This window comes from Capra hircus, assembly GCF_001704415.2.
Source record: "Capra hircus breed San Clemente chromosome X unlocalized genomic scaffold, ASM170441v1, whole genome shotgun sequence".
Lineage (NCBI taxonomy): Eukaryota > Metazoa > Chordata > Mammalia > Artiodactyla > Bovidae > Capra > Capra hircus.
In genome coordinates this window covers 10,187,190-10,204,389 of record NW_017189517.1, presented here as the reverse complement: position 1 = coordinate 10,204,389, position 17,200 = coordinate 10,187,190, and the positions used below count along the sequence as shown (strand labels likewise).

Sequence of the window (17,200 nt, the reverse complement as noted above, 5' to 3'; positions counted from 1 at the left end):
GGTTGGGGCAACTAAGTGGCCATGGATGCCATTTATTGGGATAGGAAACACTGGAAGAGCAGATCTGGGACTACAAATGAGGGGTCCAGTTTGGGACATGCTGACTCTTAGGTGCTGTAGGACATCCATACTGAGATGTCCACAAGGTAGCTGCCTCCACGGGTCTGGAGCTCAGGAGAAAGGTCAGGATGGAAAAATATGGACAAGGGAGTCATCTGTACTTTGATAAATGAAGTTATAGGAATAGACAAGATTGTCCAAGAAGAGGCAATAGAAAGAGAGAGAGGAAAAGAGCATTAAGGATCAGCACATTCATGGGGCAGGCAGGAGGCAGATTCAGCAAAGGAGACTGTGGGGTGGTCAGAAAGATGAATGAATGCCAGGAAAGTTGGGATCATGAAAGCCAAGGAAGTAGAGATTTAACAAGGAGGCAAGGGACAAAGGTCAACATAGTGAAAGCTCTGGTTTTCCCAGTACTCATGTACAGATGTGAGAGCTGGACCATAAAGAAGGCTGAGTGCCAAAGAATTGATGCTTTTGAATTGTGGTGTTGGAGAAGACTCTTGAGAGTCCCTTGGACTGCAAGGAGATCCAACCAGTCAATCCTAAAGGAAATCAACCCTGCATATTCATTGGAAGGACTGAGGCTGAAGCTGAAGCTCCAATACTTTGCCACCTGATGTGAAGGGCTGACTCACTGGAAAAGACTCTGATGCTGGGAAAAGTTGAAGGCAGGAGGAGAAGGGGATGACAGAGGATGAGATGGTTAGACAGCATCACTGAATCAGTGGACATGAGTGTGAGCACACTCCAGGAGATAATGAAGGATAGGGAAGCCTGGCATGCTGCAGTTCACCGGGTCACAAAGAGTTGAGATGATTTAGCAACTGAATAACAAAGGATCAGATACTGAAGAAAAGTCAGGATGGATATTGAAAAGTGCTCCTTGCATTCATCAATAAGAGCTCATCAGTGACTTCAGGAGAGTAGATGGCCAAGGTAGAAGCCAACCTGGCAAGTGTCATGTGTAGAAGAGGCAATGTGGTAGAAAGAACATGGATCCAAGAGGCAGACAGACCAGGGTTTCAAATCCCTGCTCCACACACACTAGCATATTGTTCAATCACTGTACCTTTCTTCACTTGTAAGACGGGGATATTAATAGTGAATACCTAATAGGGTTGTTTTGAGGGTTATAGGAGTTTAACCACGTAAAACAGTGCTGAGTCTAACACACAGGAGGTATGGTGTTATAGCTATTGCTTCAGTGTAGGAAACATAAACCACTGAAGCAATCTCAAGCAGAAAAGTAGTATCAGGTGCCTACAAAATTGATGACTACAGAAGTGGAAGTCAGGGGGCTTCCATTAGACTAATGGCTGTCAAGGTCATAGCACAGTGGTCGTGATCCAAATCTAGTTTCAGGGGATATGGCTGCTGCTAGAGTCTGTCACTCACAAAGCTGTGAGTACAGGATGTAGTACAGAAGCCACAGACGTGTCCTTGGATCTCCCTGCCAGCCACCAAGCCCCGGGGAAGAGAGGCTCTGCCTAACTGAAGCCTTTCAACCTTGTGCAAAGGCATCTCATTGGCAGAACTGAAAATGTATCAGAACTCACACTATATCCAGAATCCTAGCTGTAAGGGAGTCTGAGATAGTTATTTTTCAGCCTTGGGGTAAGGTAAGGGGAGGAATGGATGCTGAGTAGCAACCAATAATACCTAGTGCAGCTATCTTGTTTGGGAGTAAATACTTTCACCCTGACTGCTGAAACTGGCATTCCAACTGTGGTCAAAATAGAGCAAAATTGGCAAAATCCTGCTAAATATACAGAGAGATGGAAACAAGACTGAAGATCAAGGGATAAGTTTGAAGAGGAAAGTGAATATCTCTATCTCTAATATTGAAGAAAAATGGCAAGAAGAGGTACAGACAGATTATAGTTTGGGGCCAGGAGGAGAGGGGTGGTGAAGTTAAGGGAGGTTCTCCCTCAAGAGACATATTATCTCTGCAAAGTGGGGAACAAATATCATCTGCCCTGAGTGAAAAAGATAGAAGCTAGTTCAGGGGCCTGATGAGCATGGATAACTAATGAGGGAAACAGGAAAGGAAGCTGACACAGCATGAGAAATCTTTCCACACACCAGCTAGCAAAAAATAAATAAATAAATAAATAAAAGAAAAGAAAAAGAAGAAACACAGGACTTATTTTATAAAGCATTGTTGTTCTTATTTATTGAAAATGTCCATTTTAAAAGTCTTCAAAATAAAAACAAGTTAGAAAATTTGAGCTTGTGTAAGAAGGGACATGACAGAAGAGGAACTGAAAGGCCTCGAAGGGTAGCAGTTTAACTACAGGGTTACAGGGACCCATTTATAGAGTATTGTAAACAACACAACTATGGAGACACTGCTGTCAGGCTAACATGGCTTCATTTCCTGTATAGGATTGTTGAGTGTGAGCGTGGACACCACTCTGCAAAAACTACATTACCCAGAGTACCCAGGGCCTCTCATCAGAAGGGCCACACCCCCAAAACATGCATATGGACACGTCACTTTAAAATAAAGACCTGTCAATATTTTAAGCAATCCTATATACCTTATCAACTAAAGTATTTGTAATCACAAAAAATTTTTCCTACAGATATTGTTTGCACATTTATTGTAAGCCATTGACTAACCACAGACAGGGCAGATGCTACGATCTGTGTTGTTATTGTTGTTTTTCTTCTGGAAGTGAAGGATGGCATCTCTAAATCATTGGGCTAAAAACAGAACACAGCCATTCCAAGAAGTCTTCTTTGGTCTTCAGCTTCCAAAGACGGCTGTGTGTGGTTGGCTGAGATTGGTCTGCAGGAAAAGTCCATTTCCTGTGGACGATGTAATTTCTGCCATGTGGCAAGCAGTCAACAGCCCCATAACAAGTAGCTATGGGAGTTGAGACCCCTTCCCACCCTGTACTAAAAAGGAAAAGGGCTTAGCAAGCTGGGGAGTTCAAGTTTGGTTCCTAAACAACATTTGCAAAACCCATATTTATAGGTACCTACTGAACATATCTGGGAGACAACTTTGATCTGTCCATTGGTCCTTGACCTCTCTTTCCAGCGATCTCTCCCATCTGGTCAAATTGTCTCTCTTTGGGAGAGACAGTGGCAGGTTGCAACTTTCAACTGTGCTGGATTTGGATGTGTGCTGCTCTGCCATGACTGCCTTCTATACCTGGTTTATCACAGTTCTAATTTCTCAGATATTAGAAACCCTCAGCAAGGGTTTGATTCAATGAACAACTTGAGTAAACCAGTTCTAAATAATCAGCTTTGCTAGGAACCAGCACACAGCTACTAGAGGGGCCCTTTCCTTCCAGCTGTACAAACTGGCCCAACAGCACATATCTGCAAATCATGCTTAGAGTCCTACTCAAAGAGGCTGATGACTATTACAGCATCTCACAGCATATATGGGAGGACAATCAAGGGAATTAAAGCTGTCTGCTAGGGCGCCACATCACCTCAGTGTAGACTGAAGGATGAGAAGTTGCAACTTGAGTATGTGATGTAGATAAAAGGAACTGCTCACAGTCTATATTTTTAAAAAGCAAAAGCACACACAAACCAGTTTACACACTGATTGGGATGGTTGGCTTAAAGCACTGGGGAAATAGAAAACTTCTACACAAGGCAGAAGGCCAGGGACAAAACCTAGCATGCACTGGCAAGAGATGGGCAAGTTGGCTACTGAGGGGAAGACGCTCCAGTGCAGCTTGCTAATGGATTTGGTGTTGGCATGGGTGACCAGAGCTTCTGCCCCACAGAATGGAAACATAAACCAACATGAAAGGAGAAAGGGTACTACAGTTTTCTTGGTCTTATAGACAACACAGGGTAGTCATTTTAAAAAGCGGGTATTGAGGGTGGCACAGGCTGTGTCAGGGAAGGGCAGCTGGATCACTGGGCAAACATATTTGCCTTTCACCTTCCCCAGTCAGAGTTCCAGAAATGTTGCCTTCAGTAAATTAGGTACTAAGGGGCTGCCAGGTAGAGGGAAGCATTAAGGGGAAAGTCAAGTTCACATTTTAATAAGCTGTGGCCAGCCACTTGGGGAGAGCAGCCAGCCCAACAAGAGTGACCCAAGGATAATGGCTGGTAAAGAGGCACTATGAATTGAAGGCCATCTAAAGACCCTGTGAGTCATCTGCCTACAATAGCTTCCCTTTGCTTACTGATGGAAAAGACTCTGGGGAGACTTCTCCCACCCCCTCTTGCTTTTTTACTCCTGTCAAAAAAATAAACAACCAATCAATAACCAAACAACCACAAACACTCATCCAAACACACACACACACACACACACACACACACACAGACTAAGATGTGAAATAAAAACCAGAGAAGTGAGCAAACTGAGTCAGATCACTCAGCTGGACATTTCCTGACACCCTACAGGCACCCTCTGCCAGCCACACAGTGATGGTTATGGGAGAATGGAGGTCTTGCTACTGGACTCGGCCCGAATACACTCATCAGTTTGCTTCAACAGCCTCCGGACCAGCTTCTCTAGGTCCCTTCTTGATTTCAACTCTTCCTCCAGGCATTGCTTCATTCTTTTATTCTCCTACAATGGGAAAAGGCTGATTGGTTACCAAACAAACAGTCCCTGCCACAGGGCTCCTCATGCTCAACCTCCTAGCAGCCTTCACCACTGAGGACACTCTCCCTCCTCAAACTCCTCTCCCTCAGCAGCTTCTGGATTATTCTACTTCTCACTGACCAACCCCTGGAATATCAAGACAAATATTCTCTAGGGCTCTGGCCTGGGCCCTCTTCTGACTCACTCTTTTCACTTACTGTTTCTTTTCTTTCAACTCAAGTATCTATGAAGAGGCCACCCCAATTCTCTCTGGCACTGACCTCATCTCAGCTCAGGAACACCAGGTCCACAGTCCCCAGGGCCAACTTGATATTTCCACCTACACTTGTTATAAGGCCCTCAGGTTCATTATGTTCTAAAGTGAACCCAGTATCTCCCCCATCACCCAAACATCTCTTCCTCCTGTAGTTTCTGATTTTCAGGAAGGACACCACCATATCAAAGTATATACCCAGATGAAAAAGTTTCATCTGCCATCTCTGTCTCTTTCTCTTTTTTAAATAATTTTATTTATTTACTTTCTTTTTGGCTGTGGTGAGTCTCCGTTGCTGCACAGACTTTACTCTAGTTTTGGAGGGGGGCCGCTCTCCAGCGGTGGTGCACAGGTTTCTCATTGCAGTGGCTTCTTTCGTTGCAGAGCATGGGCTCTAGGCATGCGGGCTTCAGTAGCTGTGGCACATGGGCTCTACAGCACCGGCTCAATAGCCGTGGTGCACAGGCCTCGCTACGCTGGGCCATGTGGGATCTTCCTGGGTCAGGGATCAAACCCATGTCTCCTGCACTGGCAGCTGAACTCTTAACCACTGAGCCACCAGGGGAGCCCTCTGAGTCTTTCTTAACTCCCACATCACAGCACCATTTTCCGCAGGCTCTAACTCGGCTATATACCTCCTTTACTCCCACGTCCCTCCTCTGCAGCCTCAGTGGCTCTCTCTCCTCAGCTCAGGACTTCATCACGTCTCACCTTGAGTTCTGTAATAGCCTCCTAAGTGATCTTCCAGCTTCTGGTCTCTCTCCTTACAATCTAGCCTTTACCCCATCACCAAGTACAGGCAGTCCTCAAACTCAAGGAAGAGTGCCAGAGGAGCCCACAATTCATGACTTATTGGTTCTATTTACATGAAGTCACTCAGTCGTGCCCGACTCTTTGCGACCCCATGGACAGTAATGGGTGCGACCCCATGCACCAAGCTCCTCCGTCCATGGGATTTTCCAGGCAAGAGTACAGGAGTGGGTTGCCATTTCCTTCTCCAGGGAATCTTCCCTACCCAGGGATTGAACCCAAGTCTCTCGCATTGTAGATAGACGTTTTAACGTCTGAGCCACCAGGGAAGTCCCATGAATGACTTATCTTTTCTTAAATTCTGTTTGTAAATGTCAGGGAACATGAAAATTGTAACTAAGTTTGGAACCCTATTTTGAACGCTAAATAGGTATATAAGCAAGCCTCAGAAATTGAAATCCAAGGCCACATGGTAAAATCGACAAAACTCACCTGGATGACACAAGGGAAATCCCCACCTCACCACCTTGTTCTTGGCTTTCTCCTGAGGCAGGGAAGAGGGAGCAGGCTTGTTAGGATCTGAGAAATTTCATTACCTGTTTCAGCTCTTTAACCTCATCTTTCAAGGCATAAACAGTATCGACAAGGCTCCTAGAACATGAAGTTTAGAGAGTAATAGTTGGCATCGAAGTATTAAGTGATACTTAAGAAGAAAAGCAGCTTTATAGAAACACAGTTTCTGAAAACCAGTGACCTTTCTGGCAGACCTTTCTGGGGAGAGATGCTGCTATGAATGTCCCCTGTGTCCCTCATTTTTATGGGCTAACAACCACAATCACACCAGCTCATTCCAATGCCGAGTCACCACACTTTTTCTATTACCTCTCTCCTCCACTGCTCACTCCCCAGCTCGAGTACGGAAAAAGCGACTAGTACATTGTACACCTGTAACTTATATATCCGCTCAGTCATGTCCAACTCTTTGTGACCCCATGGACTGTAGCCTACCAGGATCCTCCGTCCATGAGATTTTCCAGGCAACAGTACTGGAGTGGGTTGCCATTTCCTCCTCCAGGGGATCTTCCCGACCCAGGGATCGAACCTGGGTCTCCCACATTGTAGGCAGACACTTTACCATCTGAGCTACCAGGGAAGTCCAACTTATATATTATTGTATATCAACTCTACTTCAATTTTTAAATAGAAAAAAGTGAAAAAAAAAAAAGAGACTAGGGCTGCTCATAAAGTTTTGATTTCTCCCTTGGGGGAGGAAGGTGCATCACCTGACATTCTGTAATGAGAGGTGGCACCAGGCCCTGCCTAGCCTATAGTATCTGCACGAGCACATTGCCCTTCTCACCAGCATACGTGACACAAAGTCAGGGCGTTATTTCTGGAAGATTCCACATATTCCGAAAGGGATAAAGCACCTTGGCTGAGTTGTAGAAGAGTCATTTCCTCTCTCACTCTCTCTCCCTGGACGAGGACTTTGGAGATCAGAGTTCCACTTATTCTACAACTTACCAGTCCTCTAACCTTGGGTAACCAGTTTTCTTTTCACCCTCTCTTGGTCTCATTTTCTTCACATACAAAATGGGGATAGTAACCCATTCCCTGAAAGCCTCATAAAGTCGTTGGGCGGGTGAATGTAGCCATAATGATAGTAATTAAAGTATTACTATTATTGAGTTATCAACTATTACTATTGAGTAAATAACTATTACTATATGATCATCACTTATTGAGTGATTATCATGTGCTGAGCCTTTGTACTTCCTATTCCATTTAACCTCACAACAACCCTGAAAGTATTATTATCACATCCAGTTTATAGATGAGGAAACTGAGGCAGAGAGAAGGGAAGGAACTTGTCCCAGGTCACACAGCTAACAAGTACCAGAATCTGGACTTGAACCAGGGCTGTTCTTCTCTTGAGCCCAAGTGCTTTACCATTTGGCCGTATCACTTCATACACCAGATGGAAAAATATATTGACGGTGCCAAGTGCTATGAAAAAAGCTGTCCTATGCAAATTTAGGCCTGACTTCAGAAATGACTCAAGTTTAAACAAGTATTTAACCTGATTTTCCCCTGGTAGGTCACCCTCATTACTGTGCAAAGGTAGGTCAAGGACATAACTTTCTTGAATCACAATTTTCTCATCTGTAACGGTGGTGAATCTCAATGGTGGTGTATCTCACTGGATTGCTCTAGGAGTTTAAATGAGGTCAAGTATTGAAAGTCCAGTGCCTGAGTCCATAAATGTGAGGGGCATTGCCATGGGCAGAGGAATTGGGGCTGTGGCCTTCCCAATGCCTCCCAAACCCATCTGGAGCAGTATTCCTTTCTACCCTGAAGTCCCTTCCTGTCCGGGGAGCTGGCTGCCACCTCTGCCTCTCCTTTCTCTTTCCCTTTGTTGTGGGAGCAGCCCTCCCTGGGCTCCCAACTGTACGATCAACCAAGAGGGCCTCATGCTCTGATGAGGAGGGTCTGCCCTTCAGTGCTAGCTTGGTCTGCTGGAACCTTCTTTCCAGCCCCTGGAAATACCAGAAAAGGTTTAGCCAGCTCTACTCACTTTTCTTCAATGATGGTCTGGCCGTTGCTTCTGGTTTCTTCAACGATGAGTTTCTCCTCCTCGGGGAGTAAGACTTGGGGAACGGAATCTTTGCGAGCACCTACAGACAAGGGTAGCCAGAGGCAGAGGAGGGGGATTACTAGAGGAGACTATTTATTGGGGGTTTGTTCCTTTCTACGATTGTTTTTGAGGGGTCTTTGTTGACGGCATCTGGCTGACTGGCACCCCAAGAGCAGTCACGTTTTCTGATGAAATCTTTCTGACATGAGAAATGAAATGGCCAAATACATTGTTTCAGCCCTGGGGGCAGGGGCACATTTTGTATCCAGAAACAATGTGAAAAGGCTGCTGTGAGATTATCCTCAACCAAGGCTCCCTCCTTTCCTGTTCCGCCTCCTCCAAAGCAAAGAGCTGGCCAGCAACCATTCCTCCCTGCCCATCTCTGGGGAATGGCATACCACACTCTGTGTGTTTTGTATTTTAGTAAAAATCATGCAGAACATAGCACTACATGGAGATGCAACATGCTTAAAAAGTCTTCAGAAGCATCATTCACCCCATTTGTTCTCCACCTTACAGGGTGACGCAGAGTCAGTGGAGACTATTTTGATCAAGGGTAGAGTGGGGGTGGGGAGATGATCACAACAGCTGCAAAGATGCAGGCGTCCTGACCACTGTCTGCTCACCATCTCCTTGCTCTGGGATTGAGAAGGTGACAGAGCAGCCATGGGACCTGACCAGACAGCTCTCCTGCACCTCCAACCTCCGCCTCCCTTCTGTATCCTTCCTCTGAGAGCTAGATCCCTTAATCTTCTGTCTCCTTGAACCACTGGCTTCCTCTCTTCTGAGCCAATTCCCTTCAACTTCTGAACACTCACTGCCTTCACTCAATCTCCATGCTTTCCTCGAAGGGGATCTGTCTCTGTCTTCTGCAGGGCCAAGGACTTCGTAGACGCTTAATAAGTGGGTAGCAGACTGGCTGACTGACCAACCAACTGGATGCAGCGAGAAACAGTAGGGATCAGTTTTAGGGGAGCAGGACTTTTGGCTGGAGAGGAATGTATGGTGTCGGTCACCATGACACCATGATGCTAAATGGCTTACTGCGTGCCAAGCACTGTGCTAGACACTTTCCACACATAAAAGGGAGGCCAGGGAGGAGGAGAGACAATGTGACTCTTGAGGCCAGAATGCCTGCCTGCACCTCTGAGCAAATTTCCTGTGTCTATCAGAGTGAAGACAGGAGGAGGCAGGAGGTGAGGTCAGATATCATAGGAGAGCTGCTGCTTCTAGTGTCTCCTTGTGTCCCTCTCTTTCCTGGTTTCTATGATAAAAACTGCTCTCACTTGCCTTTCCTGGCTCCTGGAATCTTGTTATTAGGGCTAGGCATGCCCAAAGCTGAAGCCAGGTTGGGTCTGAGAAGCACAAGGTGTGACACTCTCTCCTTCAAAGTCAAACGTATCAAAGTCCACATAGAACGCTTTTCCCATGATGCCCTTAGAGACATGTCACTTTGACAGCACCCCTCAGGGTGGTTCACTGAGGAAGCCCTGCCCATGCTCAAGCATGGGCTCAGTGGCTGTCCCAGTGGAGCCTTAGGGAGACCTCATGGCTTCTGCAGAGGCTAGACCGTGACACCAGGTATCCTTAATGTCTCTAATAATGAAAGGCCAAGGACATAAGCCATGTGACATGTCTTTTATAAAAGCACAAGGAAGAATCAGAAAACATCATCTCACTTTCAGGCTGGGGGAAATACCCTCAGCTAATAGGTCCCTGATAAATTGTAGACACTCTCAACAGGCCCTGCTAAGCAGCTACATTTCCAGATTTTCAGAGCAACTCTGAAACTTGAGCTTGGTGAAGCTCTGTTTGCTTAAATATGCAGCTGATCAAAGATAATATTTTGACTTCCTTTCCAAATCTGCCTATAAGAAGAGATTAGCATCAGTTCACAGACACAGGAACCCTTTGGGCTCTTTAATTCCTAACTAGTGTTGGTGAAGGTATTTGTGTACTTCAAAGGAAATTGACTTTAAAAAAAAATTTTTTTTCATTTCTATCACCTCCAACTTTTTTTTATTCTTGCATCTCTCTTTCTCTCTGGGTGAAAAGAAATAGTGGGTAAACAAACCGCTTGGTAGCTAAAACCAGCTTATCTGAAAGATGCAGCCTTGTACCCACTCCTCTGCTTCAAGTCACCTGCTTTCCACACCCTGCAGCCCATCTGGGTTGCTTTGCTCTTTTTCCAAGAGGCAGTGAGCAGTAGTAGTGAAGAAACATCACTCATTAGAGAAAGTGGCTGGGGGGACCTACTTGAGCCATGGCCTTGTGGAAAGCTTGCGCTGGTACAGTAGGCTTCAATCACCTTCAGAATCTGAGCATCTTCTTCCAGAGCAGCCGTACCTGTCAAATGTAATGAATTGTGACTTTTCACAGAGATACACACCTCTGGACCCTTGAAATGATGCACGTGGGTGCTGGGCACTGGCTTCTCTGACCAATGGTGTTCATGCAAGGCAGGAGAGAAAAGCTGACCAGCTGTCATGGTGGAGCAAGAGTGACAGTAGCCCCGAGGAGCTCTGCGGTCAGCGCCAGTGAGATCAGCACCGAGAGTGGTCTGCTCTGGAAGCCACTCAGAGCACTAAATTAGAGGGTCTCCCAAGTGTCTCAGAGGCTTCAGGGCCAGCACTGGGCTTGGCGCTGGCCTCAGTTCTTAGCCGACACGCCACACCCTTCCTCTCCATCAAATTTCAAGGCTCACCTTCTCTAAGGAAGCTTTCCACCAGTAACATAACACATTTTTTCCCAACCAGCCAGGCTAGTCACTGATTCTCCCTCTCCTCTCCAAGCCCCTCCAACTCATCCTAGAAGTGACTATTAACACGCTCATGTGCACAGACCTAGGAGTGGGGCGGGGGATGGGGGATACAGAAGCTAAAGTCTAGCAAAGGTTTATCCAGACTATCTCTGACTGACACGCACAGCTCTGTCACCCGTTTAGGAAGCGTCACTTACTCCTTCATATGTGTCCCAGAGTGCCTCATTCCCAGCAGCAGAGGCAAATGTGTATGTACCCACTGGCTGACCGACTTTGCAGTCTGTCTCTAAATCCAGCCCTGTTTCTATATGACAGCAGGCAGATTCCTTGACTAACTGAGAACATCACTGAACATTAAACTCCCTTCAGGTCTACTGAGTCAGTCTCAGTAAAGGCAAATATCTCACGAATTCAGAAACTAAGAACGGAACAACGTATCCACTGCAAATAGGTCCCTTTAGTATTTCTAAACCAGGTAAGGCCAAACAGTCAACACGAAAACCATACAGGTGAAAAGCAGCAGGAGACAGCTTATTCCAAAGTCTTAGAGGAGGCTAAGCCTTCACATGCGTGTTTCCCTATGGGAAAGATGACGCTGAGAACATACTGCTCAAATCTTCTGCTTTCAAAAAATTCCTCATCTATAATCAACTTTCGAAAAATAAAAAACACATACATACTTTTCCGGATGACATATTCCTCCTCTGATGGTTTTCTTTCAGTCTTTCTTTTATGAAGAAACTTCTTCATCGTTTTGGGGCTTTTACTAGACTCCTATAAGGGTAGAGATTTTTTCATGAATTAAGGTTCTCGCCCCTCCCACCCCCCGAAAAAAAAAATTAAAAGAGCAAATGAAATTAAGTAGAATGGCTCTCTGATTTTTACAGTTTCACTTAGGAGGGAATCAAAATTTAATACTAGACACAGTAAAAGTGGCTCCAAGAATGGCATGGGCCAACTGCAGATGCAGGAGGCAAAGTGCCTTTAGGGCACAATCTGGAGAGATGGTGATGGATGCCATTCCTAGAGAAATAACACTACTCCTAACTGGGTTTATACTTCCCACTGATACAGTTTTAAGGGAATGAAATATCAATGATAACTCTTAGTGGGGTATAGACCACTTTTCAAAGAGCTTCAAAACTAATAAATTTGCCTTAGCAACAGTTCTACAAAGAAGAATATCAACTTCCACTGGCCAGACAGGAAAATTAAGGCAGAGAGACTAAGTACATTCCCTGTATTCAGATTGAATAGCCAAATGAAAGATTTCCTGATAAATAATGTGGGGTTACACATAATGTACTGACAGCCAAGCAAGGCATATTTTTAATTAGCAGATAAAAGATATATGAATTGTTGGATTTGCCATATGAATAACCAGAAAGTCTAAAAAGTGCTTATTAAGTATCCGAGTAAACAGTGATCATCTTATTTCAACCTTCCATGCAATGTATATACAGGATGAATGGATAACAATTGCTACCTTAAAAATACATATGACAAAGAATTTAATTTCTTCCTATTAGCCTCAGTGATCTCCTTAGAAAGCAGATAGACATGAAAAACTCACATGTGACAAAAATAACAGGAAAAATAGAAATAGTAAAAAAAAAAAAAGCCCACGGAAAACAGACATTTTACATGCTATTTCTATTTTCCCTGTTACTTTAGTCACACGTAGTTTTTCATTTTTGTTCATATTTCCCAAGAGCCTACTTTTTTGAAGAAAGTACTTACATGTCAGACATGTATCTTCATATTTTAGCTACCAATTGTAAAAAGGGACAAAACAAGCATAAAGGAAAGCTTCATTCATCAAAGATTACAGCACAGCATTAAATGATGTCACTGTACACCAAAGATATTGTTCTACCCTTACCTTTAAGATATAAGACATCCTCTAAAGTGAATATGTAAAGAAAGAGAAGATGAGCGTGAGAGGTCGATGGTTATAGTGACCAAATCCATTTATCAATAATTCTAAAACAACATTTGAAATGTTAGTGTTATCATAAATTACACAGAGAGAATATCATCATGTTTCCCACATTAGTTTCAGATGCAATATCGTCATGCAAAAGCCCAAGGAATACAGTTCTGTGAAGAATTACAAATGCTGAAAATTACTGAAATACACACTATATAGTAAGAACATATTAATAACTCACTTCTCCCAGCAGAAACAAAGTGATCATGCCTTAGTTTTAATGGATTAGTTCTGTGAAGGATTAAGTCAACTTTACACTTCAAAGCTCACCTTAATTTGAATTTAGTAACTGACAATTATAAAATATCCATCATTAAAAAGGGGACTTAGGTAACTATGAAGTGGCACTCCTGGTTAAGGTAATCAGAGGAGAAAATTGGATGATTGCAGGAATCACCGATCAATTTCCAAAGCCAATCTCTGGGGCTGTTTTCTGGCCAAATTCTGAATAGAGGTACATAATAAAGATTCAGCTCAAGGATTATTTTCCTATCATGTCAGGTTGAAAAGATCAAAAAATCCTCTTGTATCCAAACATTGTTCTACTTTTACTGCACTAAGCATTGGAGGCAACAAGTGAAACAATGGCATGGTGTTTTAAATCAAAACGAACTCAAACTGAGCTAAGTCTGCGTTACGCATCAAAAACACACATTTGGTACAAAAATATATGCTGCCTTGGCACCGTAATTCTAAGACACATCTCATAACTGTCACAAACTTAAATCTTCATGCGTTAATACCTATTTAAAGAACAGTTGCTAATAAATGAGGATCTTTTCTGAAAGCTGAAATGATGAGAACCACGCTAGGGAAAAAAAAGTTTGGATGGAAAAGGTAACACTCCACACAGTTTCAGAAGATAGTGACTGGCATTTCCTGACTGCAACTTCGAGACAAGAAAAAAAAAAACCAACTTGAAATCCCCATTCTACCCAAATATCAAATGTCCTCTAGGCTTGTTGCTTAGAAGCCTCTTTTTAAAAGACATTCCTTTCATTAAATTCTTTCTTTCCAACTGCAGCAAATAATTCAGACTTTCATAGTTCAGACCCAGGGTTTGGTCCCATAAAACTTTTACTGATTTGGTTTCATAGATCAAAATGATTAAAAATGCAGAACTGGGTCTGCTTGGTTAGCAATTCCACGCTAATGAAGTGACTTTTGTTTGAGATGTGTGTACATCATGACCAATTTATAGAATTATCATATCATCATAAAGGCAAACCAGGGGCCCTTCAGGAGGAGACTGGAGAAACTCAGGCAGTGCACAGAAAGCCTGTGGGTATTTAAGATATATGTGTAGACGGACAATGGGGAAATGAAAAATTAAGAAAAAAAAAATCACTGAGTCTGGCAACTCAAGACTGACTGACTGTATCACCTACCATAAATTCTAGCACATCCCCACAGAACTATTTTTAATAAGCTACAAAATCAGCTTGTCAGAAGCATTTTATACCATATGTAGCAAAATTACCTCTTTATAACCTAGTGCTGCTGATGGTCTAAGTGGAGGTGCAGGTCGTAGACAACTTAAGCTCCACGGTTTTATAATTTGAGGAGGCTCCAAGGGTCCTCGGGGCTGTCCAGTAGAGCTAAAAGACTGGGAAAATGTCTGATGAGATGGTAGCAATTGGCCATATGAACCCAACCCTGGGCCACACACTGAAAGAACAATAGCTTGGTTGGATCTGAAAAGCCAGGCCCAGAAAGGAAAAGATGGGAAAACAAGTCTCCAGTTGGAGACCTGGCATTCTCCAGTCAAGACCTGGGGCCTCAAAGGAACAGCACAACAATGACTCCACATCCCATGAGCCTGCCCTCCCTCTGTCCTGCAATTTCATTCAAGTCAGAAGTTTTCTTTTTCCCCTGAAAGGGAGGAAAGTGGAATAACAGTCAACATTTAATGAGTTCAGTTATGTGTTTGGCACTCAATTAGGTGCTTACATAGGTTATTTTCAGAAAAGCTGAAGGCAAACTTTAGCAAAGTGAAGTAACCAGTCAGCAATCGGCAAAGTCAAGATTTGAACCCAGATCTGATGCCAAAAGCCCTTTTTCTTCTCACGACACACTATGCTCAAAACTGGAATTTGGGCATCACAGGTTTGAATGTTAACAGACGACACAGCACATCTTCAGTCTCACTCAGCAAGTACAGTAAAATCTCATCAATTCAAATTCTGTGAACTCTGTGATAAAGCAGAAGAAGGCAGCTCTCAAAGTTTACCCTTAAAGGTTAATGAAGAAATGTGATAGCATAGATGGGATTGCATGGAGATGTTTCAGTACTTAAGAAGGTAAACTATCTCTTTTGCCTTAGCACATTATCAGTACAAGCACGCTGTTGTTGTTCAGTTGCTAAATTGTGTCTGACTCTTTGCGACCCCGTGGATTGAAGCACCCCAGGCTTCTCTGTCCTCCGCTATCTTCCGGAGTTTGTGCAGATTCATGTCCATTGAGTCAGTGATGCTATCTAACCGTCTCATCTTCTGTCACCCCCTTCTCCTTTTGCCTTCAATCTTTCTCAGCATCAGGGTCTTTCCCAATGAGTCGGCTCGGCGCATCAGGTGGCCAAAGGATTGGAGCCGAAGCATTGATGAGCATAACGGTTGCTAAGTAAAATAAATCCTGTTTATCACTAAAACATCTTAGCAGGACTTCTGGTTAGAAAAACTCTGCTAGCAGTTCAGTTGGAGTATAACTGTCAAATAAGGCTGCATATCTCAAACTCTGTGTTAATTGGGATAGGCCTCCCCCATAAAAAGAAAGCAGAATTAATGAGGTTTGACTGTACTTCTAATCCTACAAATCCAAACTATCCAAAGGCTAAGGGCATGCTCACCACTCTTGTAAGTCCTCAGTAGGCAGGATTTGACAAGAGACTCAATAATCCCCGGACAGGACAGACACGCTACTTACGGAGTGAGCACTACAAGATGACGATGATGTTTTGGATAATGAACTGCAAGAGGCAGGTCCTCTGATCAGCCTGTACAGATGCTCCAGCCAATCCTGGAAGTCCTGGTTGTTGCTGCAGTGGACCACAATTCTCTCTACTGTGTTACCTGGATTACCCGATTAGGAGCATTTGGAAACAAAAGACAAGGAGGACCTTGAGCTTGCCTCATTCATAAACACACTTCGTGCAGCTAGGACCTGGGTGTCTACCTTGAGAAGTTTTCATACCTATGAGTTAACCCTGTTGAAACTCTTCTATCAGGAACAGATAAGCCGTGATAATAAAGATATAAATACTCGTATTTGATTTATAAAAACCATCCTTGATTTCTACTGCTTATAGAATCTTGGAAGTAATATAAAACTTCACTCCAAACAAACTCACAGTCCCCAAATTTAAGCACAGGGCCCATCTAGTTCATAGTCTAAAAGGCAAATAGCATACTGCTTTACCCAATATCAAAGATGAAGCCAGATCCAACTAAGACTGGTATTTAGGCCAATACCAAATCTCGGGCTCCCTATTGGGAAAGAAGGGGTTAAGGTCTGGGGCCAGGATCCTAGTGTTAGCCATTGAGTTGTATCAGTGAAAAACGTGCAACCATTACATCAAACAGGTTTGGGAAAAGGGACAGCAGGCCAGTTGGGGGGCGTGACCAAGGTGTGGCATATTGCTCAATCTGTGAGAAAAGTTTCATGGCTTTTCAGCACTTTTTAGAAACACAAATCTTGCTAATTCATAGGCTGATGATAAAATTTTGATAAAAGTTCACATCTTTGGCTCCTCTGCCACCAGGGAATAGATGACAGAAGGGAGAGAAAACTATTTAAATCAGTTCATCTTGTTATTTCGTAGCTCTTATGCAAGAGAAGATTGAAACTAATGGCCAAGCTGAGGCTCATGAATGACCATGAGTCTTCCCTCCTCTTGCTGTAACCTAATTATCCAAGGAAATGGAATATACTTTACCATGTCCATGGAAAACTTGCTCATGGACTATATAACAGAAAATAATACTGTTTATTTATTTAAACCCCAGTTCATTTCAAAAAGGATTTGAAGAAGAGAAAATTACCTACCTGTGATTTCAAATGTAGAGTCATTCCCTTCAATTTCATCTAATCTAGTCACCACCATTCCTGCTATTGGTATTTTTCCCTAGCAGAAAAAGAACATCCCCATTAATTCTGTGCTTATA

General features: G+C 43.5%; 1 protein-coding gene across 5 annotated transcripts in view; it reads right to left on the bottom strand.

Annotated features, from left to right (window-relative positions):
- Window positions 1–2,206: 2,206 nt before the first annotated feature.
- ARHGEF6 (Rac/Cdc42 guanine nucleotide exchange factor 6) overlaps window positions 2,207–17,200 on the bottom strand; it is a 116,245-nt gene continuing 101,251 nt past the window's right edge. For 3 of the 5 annotated variants that reach the window (XM_005700425.3, XM_005700426.3, XM_018044164.1), the window contains 9 exons: window positions 17,082–17,160; window positions 15,963–16,108; window positions 14,521–14,646; window positions 12,933–12,953; window positions 11,731–11,824; window positions 10,546–10,635; window positions 8,230–8,329; window positions 6,251–6,305; window positions 2,207–4,615 (listed from right to left, as the gene is read on the bottom strand). In XM_005700425.3, the coding sequence (XP_005700482.2) occupies window positions 4,475–4,615; window positions 6,251–6,305; window positions 8,230–8,329; window positions 10,546–10,635; window positions 11,731–11,824; window positions 12,933–12,953; window positions 14,521–14,646; window positions 15,963–16,108; window positions 17,082–17,160 (852 nt within the window). In that variant the 3' untranslated portion in view covers window positions 2,207–4,474. The remainder of the gene's footprint in view (window positions 4,616–6,250; window positions 6,306–8,229; window positions 8,330–10,545; window positions 10,636–11,730; window positions 11,825–12,932; window positions 12,954–14,520; window positions 14,647–15,962; window positions 16,109–17,081; window positions 17,161–17,200) is intronic. The other 2 variants (XM_013976296.2, XM_013976297.2) reach the window with 2 other exon arrangements.